This window comes from Orcinus orca, chromosome 5, assembly GCF_937001465.1.
Source record: "Orcinus orca chromosome 5, mOrcOrc1.1, whole genome shotgun sequence".
NCBI classification, from domain to species: domain Eukaryota; kingdom Metazoa; phylum Chordata; class Mammalia; order Artiodactyla; family Delphinidae; genus Orcinus; species Orcinus orca.
Genome location: NC_064563.1, coordinates 133,361,975 through 133,385,422, shown reverse-complemented (window position 1 = coordinate 133,385,422; position 23,448 = coordinate 133,361,975). Strand labels below are relative to the sequence as shown.

At 38.8% G+C, this 23,448-nt stretch overlaps 1 protein-coding gene across 1 annotated transcript; it reads left to right on the top strand.

The window, feature by feature from the left end:
• Positions 1-20,130: 20,130 nt before the first annotated feature.
• Positions 20,131-21,529, top strand: LOC101273745 (poly(rC)-binding protein 2). The gene has a single exon (XM_049709693.1). It carries the CDS (start codon positions 20,272-20,274, stop codon positions 21,358-21,360), a length of 1,089 nt encoding a protein of 362 aa, XP_049565650.1. The 5' UTR covers positions 20,131-20,271; the 3' UTR covers positions 21,361-21,529.
• The last annotated feature ends 1,919 nt before the right edge of the window (positions 21,530-23,448 follow it).

The following is a 23,448-nucleotide window of genomic DNA, read 5'->3' as shown; positions in this document are numbered from 1 at the left end:
CTAAAATATAAGAACTAAAATATTACAAGTGAAGTGGGTGTTCTTTCTGTACTCACCTTCAGTTCCATTTTGTAATCCTCAATCCAAAATAATTTATTTCATGGATTTAGGATCCGTCTAACCCATGTTTTCATGCTTTTATTCATACATTCATAGACAACATCTGGTTTATGTGTTTTCATATTTGTGTAACTGGTGATAGGTTGGATGTATTGTTCTTCAAATTTCCTTTTCACTCAACATTATCTGAGATTTGTGTTTTGGTATGTAAAGTTAGTTTACTGCTCTTAATTGCCACATAGTTTTTTTTGAAATTATAAAACAATTGCTACCTGGCATGGATAAATATCAATTGGTAAACATTTAGTTTTTTCCAGGTTTTCACTGTTATGAATGACACTGTAATCAACTTTCTTAAACATGGCTTTTTCTGGTCTTTTACAGAAATTTCCTGGGATTCAACCCAGCGTGGATCAGCAGGGTTGTAATGTGTACACATTTTAAAATTTACTTGACATTTTCAAATTTCAAAATTTCTCCCCAAGCTAATTGTACTTATTTATATTTCTGCCACCTCTTTGTGGCAGATTTTAATATTTAATATTGTTAGATTTATTTTTTGGTTATTTTAAATTAAATTGATCTAATTGGTAACTGAGGTTAGGCGTGTGTTCATATTTTCATCATTTGAGTTTCTTCCTTTGTGAATTGTCTGTTCATTTTTGCATATTTTTCCTTTTTGGTTTTGTTTTTAGTTTTACCGAGGTTGATAACATACATAGGCCAAATAATTCTACATGATTTATTATGAAAAAACAATCCACTCTAGCACCCCAGCACCCAACTTCTCATGTCTCATTTCCCAGGGGAGGCCATTTTCAACTTTTAGCTGTTTCTTTGGCCATCTATTCCCATCTTTCTATATACCAAGCTTATAATGATATTACTTGATTTCTCAACTTTAGCGTTATCTGTTGAGTTCCCATAGTAGGAGGTAAAGTTCTCATGATAGAAGGCAAGAATTTAATTCTTCTGCCTCAAATAAACAAATGTATTGCCACTCCCTCTCTCCCCATGTTCTCAATATGATTATATCGTGATTTTTTTACATTTTTTTATATAAATGCTACTCAAAACAGATGTGTAATATACTAGTTACATTTGCCTTCTTGTACAACTTTTTGCTTTTCCTTAAAGTTAATAATTATCCAGTATATTAGTTTCTTAGGCCTGTCATAACAAATTACTACAAACTAAGGGGTTTAAAAGAACAGAAATTTATTCTCCTGTAGTTCTGGAAGTGAGAAACTCAAAATCAAGTTGTTCGACAGGCCATGCTCTCCATGAAGCCTCTAGGTAAGAATCCTTCCTTGCCTCTCCTAACTTCTGGGGGTTACCAGCAATCCTTGACCTTCCTTGGCTTGTGGCAGTGTAGCGCCCATCTCTCCCTTAGTCTTCACATGGCCTTCTTTCCTGTATGTCTTTGTATCTCCAAATCTTTCCTTATTAGGACACCAGTCATTAGATTTAGGGCCCTACCTATTCTAGTATGACCTCATTTTAACTTGATTATATTTGGAAAGATTCTATTTGCAAATAACGGCATATACACAGAGGTGGGGGTGAGTGGATGGTTTAGGACCTCAGCACGTCTTTTGGGGGAATATGATTCAACCCACAACACCTAGTGATAAGTACTTTTTTCACTTGCATAGTTTTCTACATATCAAAGTTCAGCCTCAAAGTCTCTTCTAATTGTTTATCCTCTGCCTGCCCACCACCCCGCCCCACACATATTTAAAGACATTGAGAATACTGATTATTTCTATCTAATCTGTTTAGGCACCAATATATGGCTCTGGGGTTCATTCCTTAGTTTTGCCTCTTCAGCTTCATTCTCAGGCTAATCCTCCTTTTGGTACCAGGATGGCTGCATCTTTACAGCTTCATGCCACCAAATTCAGTGGAAGAGTCTTTTTTTCCAGTTGCTTGCACAGAAGTCCTTGTCATTCGCTCTTTCTTATTGGCTCCGAATAGGTCATGTGCTAATGATTGACTTGATCCTGTGACCAGGTAGATGACATGAGCTCCCCCGCCTCTCTTGGGACGCAGAGGCAGGGGGCCCAACACAACCAGAGAGCCAGAATGATCCACCAAAGCAAAATTGTGGTACTGATATAGATGCTGGGCAAAAAACATGACCTGTCTACTACATGAAAGTTTTTCATATGTTTGGTAATTATTTGCCTTCAGTTTGTTATTGCATTTTGATTTTCAGTATTTTTTGCTATGCAGATATTTTAAAATATTTATTGAATCTACTTTTAAAGTTTCTGATTCTTGCATTGTGCTTAGTAATGTCTTTCCCACTCTCTGCACTTTATTTTCTGGTTTTAAAGTATAGACTTCACTATATTAATTGGATCTACCTTATTAGTTAGGTCGTTAGCTCTTCTAGAATCTTATTTTATATCTACTTGATTTTCTATGGCCTGAATGAAGTGATTTAATTGTTTATAATTGACACAATCAAAAGTCTTTCATTATTAGCATGCTTCTGTCTACTTATATATTTTTTGGTAGTTTTTCATGATATACCAGTTGGGTCATTGATATTTATGATCAATACATCTTATCTGAGGATTATGTTTACTATAAAATGTCTTTGTCTTGCTTACTGCTTTTTGTTGTGAATTCAACCTTGCTTAAGATTAAGAACACAACACTGCATTCTTTTTGCTTCCATTTTCATACTATGCCTTTGTCCTTTTTTCACTGTCATTTTTTCACCCTTAAACTTTGAAACACACACATGCGCACAAAGACATTATGTTCTCACGGTGTTCCCACTGATCAACATCATATCCTCTCTTAATAAAGATAAAAATTTTAGCATGTTTTCACTGGTTTCTCCTAATGTCTCCCAACCCCATTTCCCATGTTGGGATCACCTGAGAATTTAGATGATCCTTTTGTTTTTTTTAAAAACAGCTGACAGTGATTTTAATTTAATGACTCTACTGGCTCTCTGACCCACATATTTATAGTATCCCATGTTTTTTCCTAGGACTCATATTTAGCTGGAATACATCCTTTATTAATGATTACTGATGGTAATATCCCAAATATCTTTATTTTACTCTTCAACCTAAGAAGTAGTGTGTGTGTATAAAGAATTCTAGGTTGAGAATCATTTTCCCTTAGGATTTTGAAAATATTTCTCCAGTGTCTTCCTAACATCCAGTGCTGCTGATGAGATGTAGTGCCAATCTGAGTCTTATTCCTTTATGGAAAATTTAATTTTGGCCCTGGAAATGTATATTTTTGGTTTTCTGAAAGACTCAAGGTAGGAGATGCATATCTGTAAGTATATCTATATGTGTGATGGTTAATTTTATGTGTCAGCTTGGTTGAGACATGGTGCCCAGAAACTTGGTCAAACTTTATTCTGGATGTTTCTGTGAGGGTGTTTTCAGATGAGATTAATATTTAAATCAGTTCACTTGTATTAAAGCAGATTGCTCTCCCCAATGTGGATGGACTGACACCCAATCAGTTGAAGGTCTGAATAGAGTAAAAGACTGACCTCCCCAGAGCAAAAGGGAATTCTGCACCAGATAACCTTTGAATGTACACTACCACATCAGCTCTTCTGGGGTCTCCAGCTTGCTGGACCACCTTGCATATCTTGGGACTTGTCAGCCTCTGTAATTGTGCAAGACAATGCCTTGAAATAGAACTCTTCCTATATATACACACACTGGTTCTGTTTCTCTGGAGAACACCAACTAATACTATATGTGTATATATACTTTTCATTTTGTTAAATACTTGGTGGACTCTTTCAATGTTATCAGTCTTTCTTCCATCAGTTTTGGGAAGTGTATTTCTATGTTTTCTTTGATTTTCCCTCTCCTTCATTCTCTGTTCTTGTCTCCTGGAAATCCAGTCATATAGATGGAGATACACCTAGGTGTCTTCAGGTCTTTTTATTTTTCTTCTTTCAATCTGTCTTAGATTGGGCTACCTGAAATGGACTCTGTGGTGTGTGTACAGGAAGTTTACTGCCAAAGTTCTCTAAGAAACAATATCTGTGAGGGGGAGAGAGGCAAGGTAGGGAAAAGGGAGAAGTTGAGCCATGATGCAGTTGCAACCAAGGCCTCAGCTGACCTTACATGGAGCTCTGGAGCTGGGATGACCCTTCAGATTGTCCCAAATTCAAGCAAGGGGACTTGTGTGCCTTTGGGGAAAGGACATATAACCTTGGGCAGGCAGTTCTCTTTCCTAAGGACAATTCCTGCAGAGAGACTTGGCTGTGAGCTGTCAGCAGCCAAAGGTGGTGGAGTGCCTTGGTCCCTAAGGGGGAATCTGGGTGACATACTACAGCACTCTCTACACCATCTCTGCCATTTTGAGGGAAATTTAGGCTTCCAGCTAATGTGTCCTCTCTTTAGTTGAACGTATTTTGCTTTTTGCCTTCTCTAGTGAGATTTTTATTTGGTAAGCCTTTTTCTTCCTAGTATAGGGTTTTAAAAAATTATAATCTTTTGTTTCATGGAGGCAATATCTATTCTCATCCCTTTGAGATTTACTTTTTTTTGAAGTTTCCATTTGTTTGCTGTATAAATTCGAATCTGGTGAAGTTTCCTCTTTTCATTATGTTGTATGTTTCTCTTTCATGGTGTTTGTTTACCTCAGTTGTTTAATTTTCGGTTGCATGCTCATCTTTGTAGTTGACGTTCTGTTAGCCCACGTATGAAAGCAGTATGCATACCACAGTTAGCCTCCAGGGATTTTGATAAGATGAGGTGTTGTGCTGCCAGGCAGGGCATACCAGTAACTTCTCTTAAGGAAGTGGAGCTCCCTGTTTCTCTTAAGCATGGCCTCTGGCCCAACACTCATACCCAATACTCCAGTCTGTGTCTGTTATCTACTCAACAGAGGGAGTTAGAGGGGAGTTAGAAATCGCCTGCCTACTGCTCTGATATTGATGGAATCAGCCACCCTGGTGGTTGCTCCAGGAGTCCCTCCAACTCCTAGTGTCCACAACCTGTACACTTGACATTCTCTAGTCACTCCTGACTTTCCTCTGACAGTCACATCCTTCCTGCTCCCTTTTTAGGATGAGTGGGACACTGTGTCACCTCACTCCCTGTATCCTTTCCATCTTCCTTATAGTAAGCCTTCCTGGATTACTGAGGCTGCAACCCTCAAAAACTACATTTTTTAGATTCCCCTGAAGCTCCAGTTTTAGATGTGATTTAAATCCCACCAATCATTTACAACCACGTAAGTTTTGGAAGGAAGAGTGGAACACTCTGATGTAGAGGCTGACTTCTTGCCTGTGTTATTTCTGCTGGCAAGCTGAGTTGTAGAGGAGTTTGATTTTTTTGCAACAACTGTGACAGGATTCTCAGTGTTAGGCCTCTAGCTTCATGGGTATCGAGAGGCAGAGCACAGTTCCTTCATTTGGCAGCTGTAGATGGGGGTATATGTGAGTTGAGTCTGCAGTTAGCAGCTGCAGCAGCTGATTCCTGATTCCATCGTTTCCTGACTGTGGCAGGGCCAGTAGCTCAGTTCTGTAATGTGCCTTTAGGAGGTGTTCCTGGAAGTTCAGCTCAGAGCTGATCTTTAAGCCTTTCAATGATTATAATACCCATTGGATATCATATTTTAAAAAATTCCTTTTAGCTTGAACTAACTGGAGTGGATCCTATGGTATGCAACAAAACCCTCACTGATACATGGGGATTCCCTGCATTTTCTGGTATGTTGTGATAATACCTTCTTATTTCAGAGATGTTTTACATTTGTTATTTTAAGGATATTTGGTTCCATCATTACTGGTGGTTTTGGTGGTATGGTAGTAAAATCAAATGCTTAGGCATTTTGATTTCATCTTCTTAGTGAGAATTCTTTTTTCTCAGTGGCAATGGAGTCTAATAGCATATTGCAACAAGGTATATTTCTACTCTTAAAAAGGCTTTGGTATAAGCCTCTTACATAAGAGAGAATATCTCCTCATTTTTTCTGGCAAGATATATTTAGCTGGTTCTTGTCTCATCTTAGCCTGGCTTGCATTTTAATAGAAACCACAAGTTGCAGCTGGCTCTCTTCATGATATCCAAGAGTGGAACCAACCTTGATTAGTTTACAAGTCTCCTTTTGGTGTAAGGGGGTTATGTAGATTATTTAAGTTAATTCCACTATAGTTTAGTAGTTAGTGAAATAACACACGAGTCGAAGATAGAACATTTTTAGTGCATCTTCAAGAATGACTCTAAATCTTTCCAACAAAAGAATTCTTTTCAAAAATTTTTGTTTGTTTGTTTTCATAAAGCATCAACATTTCAGGGTTGTTCACTACACTTAAAACACTATGACACAGACTGGGAGAAAATATTTGCAAAAGACACGTAAAGTACTGTTATCCAAGATATACAAAGAACTCTCAAAACTCAACGATAAGAAAACAAACAACCTAATTAAAAGCTGAGCAAAAATCTGAACAGACACCAAAGAAGACATACAGATTGTAAGTAAGTATAGTTAGGAAATCTCAAATTAAAATGATGAGGTATGAGTATACACCTATTAGAATGGCCAAAATCCAAAACACTGATAACACCAAATGCTGGTAAAGATGTAGAGCAATAAGAACCTTCATACGTTGCTGGTGGGAACGCAAAATGGTACAGCTACTTTGGAAGACAGTTTTGTGGTTTCTTACAAAACTAAATATACTCTTACCATATGATCCAGCAATCACTGATATTTATCCAAAGGAATGGAGAACTTATATCCAAACAAAAGCAGCTTTATTCATAATTGCCCACATTTGGAAGCAACCAAGATGTCCTTCAGTAGGTGAGTGGATATATAAACTGTGATACGTTGCAGACAATGGAATATTATTCAGCTCTCGAAAGAAATGAACTATCAAGCCATGAAAAGACATGGAGGAAAATTAAATGTATATTTTGAAGGGAAAGAAGCCAAACTGAAAAGGTGATATATGGCATGATTCTAACTGTATGACATTCTGGAAAAGGCAAAACTATAGAAACAGTAAAAATATCAGTGGTTGCCAGGGTTTAGTGGGGAAGGAGGGTGAACAGACAGAGGCTAGAGGATTTTTAGGGCAGTGAAACTATTCTGTATGATACAAAATGGTGGTTACATGGCATTATACATTCATCAAAGCCCATAGCATGTGCAACACTAAGACTGAAGCCGAATTGTAAACTATGGACTTTGGGTGATAATAATCTGTCAGTGAAGGTTCATTGATTGTAGCAAATATCTCGCTTTGGTGGGGGATGTTGATTGTGGGCAGGCAGTATGTGTGTAGGGGAAGGGGGTATATTTAAACTCTGTACTTTCCATTCGATTTTGCTGTGAATCTAAAACAGCTTTAAAAACATACTATGACACACTAATATATATATATATATATATATATATGTATTTGTTATTGGTTAGATTTAGAAGTATAATTTTAAATATTTTAATGAAAATTACAGTTAAATGTGGAGTCAAAGATAAGCATGTTTTAATTAATGAAATGCCTTCTATTATTATTACTATTATCATAATTATTATTGACTTAAAAATCCTCAGTAGACCTTATAAATTTAGTGATCAATGATGTTCATATTGAAAAATACATATATATATACTTGACAGAATTGGTTTTTGTTCTTCTGACATTGCTGTTGTTAATATTCTCATGCTATAAAAAATCTCAGTTAAAAATGTTAAAAAGAATCTCTCCAATACTGCACAGCCAGCACAGTAAGCGGTATGGTTACCTGCCAATACAGCTCTTTTTGCATCAGCCAGTTGAACCGTTAAGATGGTTACTCATCCACTGGATAATTTCACAACCCTCTTCTTAAATTTGGTTGCTTTGGACACATTCTACCCTGGAAACAAAATCTAGGCTCCATAATACATTCAGAAATAGTAGACTCACGTCTCTTTTCCAGCTGGTCAGTACCAGGGTTGACACATTTACTTCTGCACCATAGGAACGGCTGCTAGAAAAGCTCAAGTATGCATTCAATTCCATTACTTTGGCACAATGCAAAGTCACGTAGAAGAGGGAGACTCTCTCAGCCTCTCTATGTTGGAAAATTAATTCTTTTAACTGCTTTAAAAAATCTCTACATGTGCTCAGATCTTATGAACTTAGGATCAGCAATGACCTCATCACCTTCAGCTGGTCTAAAAGTTATCTTTGGCTGCTGTGTACTTTATGAAATCTTGTTAATTATGACTGTTTTTCCTAGTTAGAAGTCCTTCTGGGTAAATTTTTATAAAACATTCATTTTTATCACTTACATAACCACATAAAATATTTTCATTGGTGTCAAAATGTCATGTTATTGCCAAACAGATTCCATTTCAATTTCTAGAAATTATTGGAAAGTTAATATTCACATTTTAATGGCACCCTTGCTGTAGTCTTAAGTCATGTTTTATTGAAATTCTCAACAGAAGTCATAATTACATTGTGTTTATACAGGATAAAGCACAGAAATAGACAACATTCCCAGTTAATCTCTGTGGTTAATGATTACCCTTTCCTTTTTTTGTAAAAAAAGACAAATCATGAATAAAATTCAGGGTCTTTTTGAAACTAAGTTTTCATGAAAATGATCATCATGGATACTCATCATTCACTTCTCTTTTCTGCACAGTGATATTTTAGTTTAGGAATCATAAACTGAATCTTTCCCCTGGCTTATGAAACTTTACCCCATCCATTTCTATTTAAAGTGAGGTTAGGTAAGAAAGTCATATTCCTACCTAGGCTTTTGGTTTCTCTGTAGAGATGTCAATTCAAGAAAACTCAATCTCGACATTGTTACCGAGTCCCAAGCTCATACAGTTCACTGCATGACAAGCCAATAAATCTAGAGAAGAGTTCAGGAATAGCAGCTTTATTCAGAAAGCCATCAGTCTGAGAAGATGGTGGACTAGTGTCCCAAAGAACCATCTTACTTGAGTTAGAATTCAGGCTTCTTTTATAGTAAAAGGGAGGGGGTGTGACTGATTGTTGCAAACTTCTTGGTGCTGTAATTCTTTGTTCTTGCGGCTGTCCATGGTAGGTCTGGTCACAATGTTCCTATGACCTCCAGCAAGACAAATTATTCTTTGTTCTGCAACATTTTTTCTCTATATGAATGAAAAAGTGTTATACATTGTCCCCTACATATGAACCTTCAAGTTGTGAACTTTCAAAGATGCGAACCTGTGCTCCCATGTCCAATCACGTAAATTAGTTCACGTGTCTGGTGTACATTGTCACGTGTGTGCATCCTCTCCAAGTGGTTGTGCTTTTGTGTACTTTACTGTGTAGAGTACAGTATCTTTATTTCAAGCCCAGGATGTGAGTGAGTGAAATTGCAGCTTGCCTTCCATCTCCTATTGCTGACAATCCTTCAGCTCTACCATCTCCCACCTCCTCTCCCTCCTCCAGTCAGTAACTCTTCTTGCCTGTTCACTCGATGCCAGCCCCTGGATGCCAGCTGTTGGACTGTACTACTGTACTTTTCAAGGTACTGTACTGTAAGACTAAAAATGTTTTCTTTGTGTTTGTTTTTTATGTATTATTTGTGTGTAAAGTATTATAAACCTATTACAGTACAGTACTATATAGCCGATTGTGTCAGTTGGGTACCTAGGCTAACTTTGTTGGACTTACAAACAAATTGGTCTTAACGAATGTGCTATCAGAATGGAACTTGTTCATATGTAGGGGACTTACTGTACCTTTAAAGATTAGAGCCTTGAGAATGAACTATCCTGTATGTTTCAGGCTATAGGCAACTTTCTTTTACAAAAGGTGCAGAGACAGCATGACTAAGCACAGGCAACAGAGCACAAAGATTAGAGCTAAAGGAATACATCCAATATGGAGTCAGGTATGTTCTTCTCTGTTACAACCTCATTTCAAGAATGTAATTGTTTAACTGCAAAGCTACACATTTTTTTCCTTTTTTTTGCAGTACGCGCGGCCTCTCACTGTTATGGCCTCTCCCGTTGCGGAGCACAGGCTCTGGACGCACAGGCTCAATGGCCATGGCTCACGGGCCTAGCCGCTCTGCGGCATGTGGGATCTTCCCGGACCGGGGCACGAACCCGTGTCCTTTGCATCAGCAGGCGGACTCTCAACCACTGCGCTACCAGGGAAGCCCAAAGCTACACTTTTGGGTAGAAAACACCCTTTGGAGGTTGTACATTGAAGCCATGTTTAGAGATCTGGAGAAATGAGTTTTTAGCAGTAATCACATTTACTTTGTCCCCAGTCTGGAAGAAGTCCCCACGAGAGCTGGAGGATGACTAAAGCGCTGACTCTGATCATGGTTGCCAGAACATGTACCATCACTCTGAGACTTTTCTCTGCCTGGATCTTGCACATCCCCTCCTATGGACCAAATTGTGGTGCCCCCTCCCCACAATTCTTAGGTAGAAGCCATAACCCCCAATGTGATGGTATTTGGAGGTGAGGCCTTTGGGAGATAATTGGGCTTAAATGAGGTCAGGAGAGGGCAGGCCTTCATGATGGGCTTAATGTCCTTGTAAGGAGAGACATCGGAGAGTTTGCTGTCTCTCTCTCTCCCTGCCATGTGAGTGCCTCGTGAGAAGTCAGCCATCACAAGCCAGGAAAACGGCTCTCACCAGAACTCAACCATGCTGGCACCCTGATCTCAGACATTCAGCCTCCAAAACTGTGAGAAATATGTTGTTTAAGACTCTCGGTCAGTGATATTTTGTTATGGTAGCCCTAGCTTACTAATATGTCCTCCAAGGATAAGATACTTGGAGCCAGAGCACACACAAAGGGTCTGGTGGGGAATTCAGGTGGTGTTCCAGGCAGTTCAGGAACACATGTTTTACAATTTCAATTACTGCCTCTTTTAGTGTATAAATAGAACCTCAGAAGATGGTTAAGCTGAAGAGAGAGCCTTAAGAGGACAGCATTCCAGCGGGATCAATTAACAGTTTGTAAGTAAAATTATCATTTTTGCCTATACTGATTGCTAATGAAATTCTTAAAGTAGTTGTTATTCTTAAGAAAGTTGAATTGATAGTTTAAGTTATGGAATGTTCTGAGCTGGGCCCTATGCCTTCCTCATATTATTCTCATTAAATATTTGTTGATTTTATTAAAAATGTTTTCTACTTCATGGCATAAATTTAGCAAAGAATAGGAGGCCTATTCAGAAACTTTATTACATTCTTGTGAGAGAGTATACCTTTATGGCTCACTTATACTAGAAGTGGCACTAATTACTTGGGAATGTGAGTGAAAATTTTCCCTGGCAAATTTGGAAAAGCAGGTTAAAATAGCTCATATAGGGACTTCCCTGGTGGTGCTGTGGTTAAGAATCTGCCTGCCAATGCAGGGGACATGGGTTCAAGCCCTAGTCTGGGAAGATCCCACATGACACAGAGCAACTAAGCCTGTGCGCCACAACTACTGTGGCTGCATGCCACAACTATTGAAGGTCATGCGCCTAGAGCCCATGCTCCACAACAAGGGACACCACCGCGGTGAGAAGCCTGCACACTGCACTGAAGAGTAACCCCCGCTCACTGCAACTGGAGAAAGCCTGCGCATAGCAACGAAGACCCAGTGCAGCCAAAAAAAAGAAAAAAAAAAAAAGCTCATATACACATGGAGAGTTTTTCTCTCCAGTCTTGACTCAGGCACTTATTATCTTGACTTTCTGTAAGTCATCAGAGCATAAATGTAAATTACTTCTGTTTTCCCCCAGTTTTACTGAGATGTAATTGCCATATAACATTGTATAATTTTAATGTGTACAACATCATAATCTGATATATGTGTATATTGGGAAATGATCACCACAATAAATGTAGTTAACATCCATCACCTCACATAGTCACACATTTTTTTTCTTGTGCTGAGAACTTTTAAAATCGACTCTCTTGGCAACTTCCAAATATACACTACAGCATTATTATCTATAGTCATCATGTTGTACATTACATCCCAGAACTTAAATGCCTGGCATTTGTCTTTAATAAGTAGGATTTGGCAGTTTTTAGAAGTAATTTAAGGTGGAAGTTTGCACCATTTGACCTTTTGTACCTTTTAAATTGGGTGAAGGTGATCAAAAAGTACAAGCTTCCAGCTTAAGTTACTTCTAGAAATTGCCAAATCCTACTAATTAAAAACAAATGTCGAGCACATGTCTAATATTTATTGTACTACATATTTATGCTTTTGAAATACTGCTTGAAACAGCTATCTAGGACATAGCTAGTTTTTGTCACATGTAGATCTATGTCACAACTAAATGTGTTGTGACAGAATTTTCCCTGTAGGCCTGAGTTGCCTACATTCAATTGTGGTGGACAGAATAATGGTCCCCCAAAGATGTCAACATCATAATCCCCAGAGCCTGTGACAATTTTAACTTACCTGGCAAAAGGGGACTTTACATATGTGATTAAATTAATGATCTTGCAATAGGGAGATTATCCAAGTGGACTTAATGTAATCATAAAGCTCCTTCTAAGAGGGAGGGAGCAGAGTCAGAGTACAGGTAGGAAATGTGGTGATGGATGTAGCAGTCAGATTGAGAGAGATTTGAAGATGCTGGTTTTGAAGATGGAAGAAGAGAACAAGCCAAGGAACATATGTGGCCTCTAGAAGCTGGGAATGGCCAAGAGATGGATTCTCCCCCGGAGCCTCCAGAAGGAAGGCTGCCAACCCACTTTAGACTTCTGATCTCCTGAATTATAAGATAATAGATTTGTGTTGTTTTAAGCCACTAAGTTTGTGGTAATTTGTTATAGCCGCAATAGGGAAATAATACATCAATTACCATTGATTTTATTTTCTTAGTGTGGTACAACTAATAATTAAAAGCAGTTTAAACTTTAGACCCTATTTCGAACCTCTAAAGACACAAGCATGGCGGATGTAAAAGACAGGCTAATTTAAAGTTCTAACATGTACTGGCCCCCAGTTGAAAGCTGGGGGAGATGGTAGTGGGTATAGTGTGCAGCCCTTTAATATCCAGCACCCTTAGACCTGCACCGTCTACCCACCTGGGGCTACTGAGCCCTGAAAATTCAGCCAGTGTGAAATGAAACGTGCTGCAAGTGTAAAATACACCATGAATTTTAAAGAAGACTGTAACATATTTCATTAAATAATTTAAAAATATTGATCACATGTTGAAACATTACTGTTTTGAATATATTGGGTAAAATATAGTATTAAATTAAACTTCAATTTCTTTTTACTTCTTGATTGGGAAATGAAAACATTTTCATTACAAATATATGGGTGAGTCATATTTTTTTTTTTTTTTTTTGGCGGTACGCGGGCCTCTCACTGTCGTGGCCTCTCCCGTTGCGGAGCGTGCTCCGGATGCACAGGCTCAGCGGCCATGGCTCACGGGCCCAGCCGCTCCGCAGCATGTGGGATCTTCCCGGACCGGGGCACGAACCTGCGTCCCCTGCATCGGCAGGCGGACTGTCAACCACTGCGCCACCAGGGAAGCCCGAGTCATATGTTTTTATTGGATAGTGCTGCTCTAAACAGATAATGCTATTAATGATGTAATTAACAAGATATAGATTATTTACATGCCAATTAATGTATTATTGAGTAATGAATATGCAAATGCAGTCGAGAGTTAATAGGTTTATTTATATACATTTAATGCATTTTACAATTAATATCTCCATTTTTTATAGTCACATCCTCCTAGAGTCTGATCTCCATAATCAGATTCGACATTTGGGATACATGCGCCTTTTTACCTGCAGGCAGTAAGGATAGTTTTGAATCGCTTAGATTTTTTTTTGTCTTCTCCCAAAGACCCCATGGACATCGCATCTTTCTTTTTCTGAAGAAATAGAATTTCTTTTGAAATCCAGTCAATGTTTCATAAAGGCATCTAGCCAATGTAATTTCCTGGACCAGATTAATGTTTGTAGGATCAAGAAATCTTAGGAAACTAAACAGAATCTGTAAGCAATTATATTTTGGGTGATGATTACCTTAGAGTTCAGTGAAGAAAAAACTATATATGTGTGTGTTAAGAATATATATGTAATGTATATAAATACATATATTATGTATATATACATAATTATGCATAAAGAATACATGTGTTATGTGTTATGTATATGTGTTATGTATATATATCAGTATATGTGTTATGTGTTATGTAACACATGTGTTATATGTGTTATGTATATATATATCAGTACCTATATATTATGTAATATACATATATTATGTGTATATATACATTATATATACACACACATATTCCTAATACACATACATATATAGTTATATAAATGCAAAACCAAAGTGATGAATATTTGATAAAAGGCAAAGACTTTGCCTTCTGGGCACTCCATGACATTTTGGGGTGCCAAATATCACCTAGGACAAGATGTTCATGGTTTGACCCTCAACCTGAGCAAATCTATGTATTAAGGAAATTTATACAAACATTACAATTTCAATAAGTGAGTAAATGTTGTAAATGATTCTTAGTGGGTTGATTTCTCCTTAAATTACTTGGATAATCCTTCCCTACCTCCAGTTCTCCCCTGTATTTTGTAGGGGCTACCACACCCAGTATCTCCTGCTTGGTGTGAGTATTGACCATCTAAAGCGGTCTGTAATGAAATGGTAACCTTTGAAGGGGTTTCCCCACTTTCTGATAATATTCCTGTGTATGCTTATCATTGTGGTATATGTTCAGGAAGTAGGGAAAGCTTTTCAAGGAATACTTGTATTGGATGGAAGTCAACTACCAGAAGCTAACATCCAACTGAAATTCTATTGGCAAAAGGTCTTGTTTCTTTCCCAGTGAAAAGTGGAACGTATATTTCTTGGCTTGCCAAGAGTACAAAAACATCTCATTCATTAAAAGAACTTAGCTTTCATGTTTTAAATAAATAATTCTCCTGATTTCTTAGATAACACACCAATTAAATATAAATGCACTTATGAAGAACCTGGTGCAAGGAGTTATCCCAAATAGCACTTCAAGTCTAAGTGCCCTTGGTTAACGTTGTCAAGGCATGAGGCTGAGTGAGGACACGGCAAGTTTACCTGCCTTGGGGCATTACTGAGACCAGCTGGCTCTCCTAGAGCCATAAAACTTTTTACTATTTTTTCTGCATATATTATGCCACGGAACTGTGTGACCTTCTGGGACTTCTGCTCCTTGTAAAAAGGCCGAACATTTTTGTTGGCTGAAGTGCAGGGTGAGAATTGCTCATCATCCTTGCAGAGCAACTGGAGACCTCTTTCGGGGTTCATTGGTTAACCTGCACTGGAGGGCAGTTAATGAGCCAATGAGGGAAATGTTAACATTAAATTAAAATATGTGAAGAAGGTTCCTATGAGCATCAGAAGAGCTAGATGCATTAGGGGCATTGAGAGTCAGAATTCAGGGAAAGAACAAAGTGTTTTGTTCTTTTCTAAGTCATGCAGAGCTCATTATTCTTGATGGAAATGAAATTTACAGGGCTGAGTGCCTTGAATAAGTCAGAGGCTGGAAACCCTTTGACTCAACTTTATTGGCCAAAAAATTTCTCTAAAGAGAAGCTTGCTTGACCTACTGTGAGAATATTTATTACTTTCATAAATAATCAATACACATATTTCTACATATAGTTTCATCACATTTGAAAAAACTTCTTATTGGTATAGAAGGTATAGATGAATTAAAACCAAATGCCCAAAATTTGCTCCCAGAGATTATGGAATTGGCCTTAGAAGAATGTGATCTTTGGGCTGATAGATAAAGCATGGTTTTAGATGTCTCTTCCTGGTATATCCTACTGAATTCTTAAGAATCTCAATGGTTATCATTGAGCCAGTCCGATCAGCCCAAAGAATGACAAGGCAGTATAATGCAGCAAATTAATTAGGCCTTGAAATCAGCAAACCGGTTACCAAATCCCTGTTAATTTCTGTCTTATCTGACATAGCAGAATTTAGTAGTATAGAGTATAACAAAATAGTTTACTATTCTACCCAATAGACTTTATTCTACTAAATAGAATTCTATTCTACTAAATAGAATTTAGTAGTATATAGTATACTAAAATAATTGTGCAGAGTTTTATTCAGCTCTTTTGGTTGTAAAGACTAGAGAGTCATCTATTCCAATAATATAAAAAGTTTTAATGTAGCAGTATACATATATTGTTTAGAAAAATAGCCTCTCAGAAACCCAAGCACAGGGTTCACAGTAGAAGAATCTCTATAGAAAATGGAAGAGGAACTGGGAAATGATTTGGAACCTAACACAAGTCTGGGATTCTCAGAACAGATCCTGGGTCTGTTCATTTCGATCTGGGTGCCTAAGTTTTTTTTTGTCTCTGGCTCCCTCTGCCCAGATGGAGCACCCATGACTTTCATTTGCATTGTGAACGCATCTCCTTTCACAGGCTATGGAACTGGTGTGGTAATCTGCTGGGGGCTGCAATCCTGGTGTGGGTAAGTGGGGGCTGGGACCACAGTTGGTACCAGTGACCCAGGATGCACAGGACAGTTATGTGGGTATTGCCATGGCCATCATCTGCCAAGGCCCAGGAACTGTCTAGGGAGCACAGCCATGGGGAAGAGGCTGTGGACCTTCAGCAGGCCCCACCTGCTTGGCCAGAACCGGCACCCCAGCTCCTGATGTATTTTGTTGGGTGTCCAACTTTAATATGAAGGCACCATGTGTCCATATGAAGACACTCTATATCCAGTACCTTCTCTATGGCTACCAAATGACCTACTTTTTCTGTATTTCACTACTCAGATTCCTAGAACAGGCATTCTGTTCTGGATAAGCATTTACTGGCCAGGCCATATTGTAGTCCAATGACAAGACTATGGATTGGCCAGCCATAGGACAGGTCTTTGCCCCAAACTTGGGTGGTAATTAAGGGACTATCCCTTTAGCAGGGAGAATGGGTGGATATCTTACTTTTGCTGGGGTTGTTGGTATAACTGGCACAATGACTGATATGTCTGATGGTTCCTGGGAGATTGTTATGGTTGGATTTGATCTACATGCCATCCTGTTTTCTGATTACATTTCTCCACCATCACTGGGGCACAGGTGGAAATAAGGCAAAGGCCTTTATTTGAGAACACATCTTCTGAATGTCCATTCAGTGAAACTCAGAGACCGTCTCTAGGTAAGACTCAACTTTTTCAACTATTCACTTCACAAATGTAAAGCATAGAGGTTTTCCTACAGGGAAGTGACAGAGCAGAGCTAATCCTGGGCAAAAGAGTCAAGTGGGCAATGAAGTTTTGTTATCAGGAACCTTCTTTCTTCTCCAACCCAGAGCCATTTTATACCCCATTACATTAAAGGCAGCTGTAGTTTGGTAAGAAGAGGATGTGACTTAGAATCAGAAGATATGCTTAAATCGCACCTTTGACCCATATCCTGTGCCTTGGGTAAATAAACGAGCTTCTCTGAGCCTTGAATTCCTCATTGTAAAATGCAAGTATCATACAAGGTTGTTTTTTCTACCGTGTGAAAGTGATGGGCATACGGTACATGATTGTTTAATAAATACTTTAAAAAATCAGAGGTCGAAGGGGCACCTAAGAGCTCTTATTTTATAGATGTGGGAACTGGGGTCCAGAGATGTTATTTCACTTGTTTAAGTTCAACCAGCTACTTAATTGCAATCAAAACTAGACCCCAGGTCTCCTGATTTCCCAGGCCAATGTGTTTGCAAATTCCCTCTAAGTTTCTCCACAATTCTCAAAACTTGCTCTTTAGAAAGACTGTGTAGGTGTGCAAAGTTATATCTTCTAGTTTCTTAAATGAACAAAACATATTTTTATAATTAGAGTAGAAATTCCCAAGGTTATTTTTTTTTAAAAAAAAGAAAATATCTGATTCTTATTTACTGTGAAGAATGAATTAAAGTTAAATAAATTACTGTCCTAGGTGAACATGTGTTTAGTAACTCAAGTCTTAGAGAAGTGAAACTCCTTAACTAGGCATTCCTGGGCCTCCCTGGCCTCTTACAGTCACTCTGGCCACATGATTTCCTCCTGTGGCTCTAAGGCTGAGAGCAATGCCAAGCCTTCTAATTGACAGTCAGATGCTTCAGACTGAACGACCACAAAACCCAAGGTGATCTGGGCTCACCTGGCCGAAGTGTGCTCTGTGCCATGCATTCCTTTGTCTTGTGAGCAAAATGTGGCATGGTTCAGTGGAAACTTCGTGTAATCCTCTATATTTTCAATTACCAAGGAATTCTTTTAAGAAATGTTAAAGGACTAGATTCCAGAGTTTCTTAGCAGAATACAATTGGTTTGTCTATACATAATTGTTATTTTCTTTGTCCAGGAGTGCAAGATTTTCAAAGCATGTCTTTTTTCTTCCACTGATTATAATTTCCTCACAAACACCTATTGTCTATTTTGTGCAAAGCACCATGGGATATACAAAATGGTATTTGATACTCTCTTTCCTAAAGGGACCCATTTCCTTGTTGAGATGAGAGCAGAAGCTCCATGGGACCTTATCTGTCTTATTCACTGTTGGAGTTCAGTGCGTAGACCATTATCTGGCACAGAATAGACACTCAGGAAATATTTGTGGAATGCATGAACGAATATACCTATATCAAACGTTAATTATAGCTAATGCTTATGTAGCTAATATTTACGCCCACTAGTTTTCCAAGTACAATTGCTACTTCATTTGATCTTCACAACTCTATGAGGTAGGAACTATTAATACACCCATTTTGAGGATGGGGAAACTGAGGCTTAGAGAGATTAAGTAACTATGCCAAAGTTTCACACTGGTGATGCTGAGATTTATTTCAAAATCATCTGGCTCTGAAGTCTGTGTTCTTAACCACTATGCTCTGTTGCCCCTGCATGTTATGCTTCCTTAGGGCTAAAGACACTCCTTCCATGATTTTTAGAACTAAAATCAAGGAGTGTTGTATGGGTGAGGGATAAATCAGGAGCTTGGGATTAACATGCACACACATATCTATCTATGTAAGATAGATAACCAACAAGGACCTGCTGTATGGCACAGGGAACTCTACTCAGTATTCTGTGGTAACCTACATGAGAAAAGAATTGAAAAAGAATGACTATATATATATGTATGACTGAATCACTTTGCTGTACATCTGAAACTAATACAACATTGTAAATCAACTATACTCCAAAAAAATTTTAAAAAATCAAAGGGTATTTATAATGGAATCACATATGCAGCATTAACAACAAGAAAGCTGGAAAGTTTTGTAGAGTAAGAAACAGATGTAGGACGAAAGCCTAAGGGGTAAGAAGGATTTAAACAGATGAGAAGTAGAATTCATCTCTCTTTGACTTCTAGGAGAAGATGACCTTGGAAATTCTCTTTATAATATGGTTATGTTATAATCTTATACAATATTATAGTATTATTTAAAAATTTTAACCAGTTTCATCATCTTAACTAGTTAGCGTGGGTGAGAATCCAGTCTTGTTCATCTTTCTATGCCCCCTTAGTGCTAGGTTGGGTCCCTTCCCATTGATTTGAAAGAAATTGAATTATCACTAGGTGGTAACTTGATGGGCTGGAGAAAGCTGGCTACACCAAAATACCCTTGCCAAATTTGAATTCTGATAAGCTTGCCTCTTTCATGCTTTTCTCCAACTCTTCTTTTTAAGAAATCCTCAGAAAAGAACACAAACACAATTACTCATATGAAATCATTTTTGACATCTTCAGAGATTTCTCTAGGTTCTGGCCCAAGTCTGACTGTTGTTCTCTTCTACCTACATTCTTCCTACACTTGAGGGATTTCAAAAAATGTGCTTAATGATTGGACCTTGTTTTAATTTTCTCTAACTTATTTATTTTCTCTTGAGGTTAAGAACATTTTGTAAATTTGCAAATACCAAAAGTATTTTGCACACATGTAATAAGTTTAAGAAAACAATCAGATCAGATTCAGAATATCTCCCCAAGGAGAGGAAGTGCACAAAATAGTCAAATGAGTAATTGAAAAACAAAGCAAGGGGACTAAAATATCTCCCCGAACTAGTTCCTAAGATATGCCTTTTTTCCATTATGAAACACTGACTAGCCCCGGCCTCCCGCCCTTCCCCTTCCCGCCCGCTCCCCTTTTCCCCTCAGTCGCCTCGCGCCTGCAGTTTTTGACTTTCACCCCCACCAGTGACCAAAGACTTGACCACTCAAAGTCCAGCTCCTCAGAACACTGCTCGACATGGACACTGGTGTGATTGAAGGTGGATTAAATGTCACTCTCACCATCCGGCTACTTATGCATGGAAAGGAAGTTGGCAGTATCATCGGGAAGAAAGGAGAATCAGTTAAGAAGATGCGTGAGGAGAGTGGTGCACGTATCAACATCTCAGAAGGGAATTGTCCTGAGAGGATTATCACTTTGGCTGGACCCACTAATGCCATCTTCAAAGCCTTTGCTATGATCATTGACAAACTGGAAGAGGACATCAGCAGCTCTATGACCAATAGCACAGCTGCCAGTAGACCCCCAGTCACTCTGAGGCTGGTGGTCCCTGCTAGTCAGTGTGGCTCTCTCATTGGGAAAGGTGGTTGCAAGATCAAGGAAATACGTGAGAGTACAGGGGCTCAGGTCCAGGTGGCAGGGGATATGCTCCCCAACTCAACTGAGCGGGCCATCACTATTGCTGGCATTCCGCAGTCCATCATTGAGTGTGTGAAACAGATCTGCGTGGTCATGTTGGAGTCCCCCCCGAAGGGCGTGACCATCCCGTACCGGCCCAAGCCGTCCAGTTCTCCAGTCATCTTTGCAGGTGGTCAGGACAGGTACAGCACAGGCAGCGACAGTGCGAGCTTTCCCCACACCACCCCGTCCATGTGCCTCAACCCTGACCTGGAGGGACCACCTCTAGAGGCCTATATCATTCAAGGACAGTATGCCATTCCACAGCCAGATTTGACCAAGCTGCACCAGTTGGCAATGCAACAGTCTCATTTTCCCATGATGCATGGCAACACCGGATTCAGTGGCATTGAATCCAGCTCTCCAGAGGTGAAAGGCTATTGGGCAGGTTTGGATGCATCTGCTCAGACTACTTCTCATGAACTCACCATTCCAAACGATTTGATTGGCTGCATAATCGGGCGTCAAGGCGCCAAAATCAATGAGATCCGTCAGATGTCTGGGGCGCAGATCAAAATTGCGAACCCAGTGGAAGGATCTACTGATAGGCAGGTTACCATCACTGGATCTGCTGCCAGCATTAGCCTGGCTCAATATCTAATCAATGTCAGGCTTTCCTCGGAGACGGGTGGCATGGGGAGCAGCTAGAACAATGCAGATTCATCCATAATCCCTTTCTGCTGTTCATCACCACCCATGATCCATCTGTGTAGTTTCTGAACAGTCAGCGATTCCAGGTTTTAAATAGTTTGTAAATTTTCAGTTTCTACACACTTTATCCACTCGTGATTTTTTAATTAAAGCGTTTTAATTCCTTTCTCTGTTCAGCTGTTAATGCTGAGATCCATATTTAGTTTTATAAGCTTCTCCCTGTTTTTTGTTTTGTTTTGTTTTGTTTTTTTTGGGGGTTTTTTTTGGCTCATGAAATTTTTTTGTTTGTCATGGAAATGTAAGAGTGGAATATTAATACATTTCAGTTTAGTTCTGTAATGTCAGGAATTTTTCAAAAAAATTAAAAGATGGACTGGAAAAAAAAAAACACTGACTAGTCTGCACTGTTTTTTTAAAAAATATATATATATATATTTATTTTTGGCTGCATTGTGTCTTCGTTGCTGTGCGTGGTCTTTCTCTAGTTGCAGCGAGCAGGGGCTACTCTGTTTCAGCGTGCAGGCTTCTCATTGCGGTGGCTTCTCTTGTTGCGTAGCATGGGCTCTAGGCACGTGGGCTTCAGTAGTTGTGGCACGCAGCCTCAGTAGTTGTGGTGCACGGGCTTAGTTGATCCGCGGCATGTGGTAATGTTCCCGCACCAGGGCTTGAACCCATGTCCCCTGCATTGGCAGGTGGATTCTTAACCACTGCGCCACCAGGGAAGTCCCTGCACTGTTTTTTTTTTTTTTTTTTTTTTTGCACTGTTTGTTTTTTGAAGTGAAACTTTGACGGGAAAATTCATAACTGAATCCATTGTGTATTTCACACTACCATTAATATTCTTTTTCTTGCCAGATATTTTGCTATGAACTTAGGCATTTGTCCTCGATATGTTTTCCAGCTTCTTCAGGTGTTCATTTTTCTTGTTGCCAATAAATATTCCACTAAATTTTCAAGGCACACTTCCTGAAAGGTAGGACTGGTTCACCATATCTCTGTAGAGACTAATAATAAAAGCATATTTTCTTTTGTTAATCCATAATGAATAACACAAGGTCCTGGTTTGAATTTTACTCCACTGAGTATGATCTCCTTAGTCTGAAGGTTTGATGTTGATAAACAAGTCAGTTTTGGAAATGCCTGGGATCTGAAGAAGAGTGGCAAGCTATGTATGACGTAACTGACAGGTTGACAAAATGACTGAAATTGCTAAATTGACAGAAGGACCAAAGTTGATAAATTGATAAATAAACATTTCTTGAGCACCGACTATATGCAAAGCCGACTTCAACTTGAGATTTGCTATCCATTAAACAGAGGTGAGGATGTTGGGGCTCGATGTGCAGATCTCGTTAGTGATGTGTTTCCTGATTCCCTACCAGCAAATCACGGACAAGAATGAACTCTTCTCAGCTTGCTGTTCTAACTTACTTCAACTGGGCAAGAATTTGACTTCCACATGCAAATCAGTGGGTCTTTGTAACTGACACTTTAATGCATTCTGCACCACAGCGGTGCCACCATGTACCACTTCTGGCTTACTTTGGAGTTCACACAAACTTTTTTCTTGGTCTGGATCTCATCTTGCAAAGAGACACTCCCCATGTCTGCAAGATCTAATTATACCTATTTGCGTAAGTCAGACTAAAACAAATACTGATAGGCTTATCATGAGTTCGTTCATTATGTCTGGGATTCAGGAGACTATAAGGAAACATGAATAATGGGAGTAGAAACAGTAGTAAAAATAATAGTAAAAATTAGTAGGAATGGTAAAAGATGTAGTTAATGTTTACTGAATGCCTAACCCTGACATTATGCTAGTTTCTTTATGTGCAATAACTTCCTTTTACAGAAGAAGAAATTAAAACTCAGAGAGGCAAAATAACCTCTCCCAAAGCTCACACAGTCCCAGTGGTGGAGCTGGGAAATGCATTTTTATTTAAAGTTTAGCAGAACTCACCATCTGGGTGTGTTTTTTTAACAGGGGAAGTTTGTGAATATCATTTCAATTTCCCACTTTTTTTGGATAGATTGAGTTTTCTTCTCTGTGCTTAAAAGCTGTACGTTCATAGGGAGGGTGGG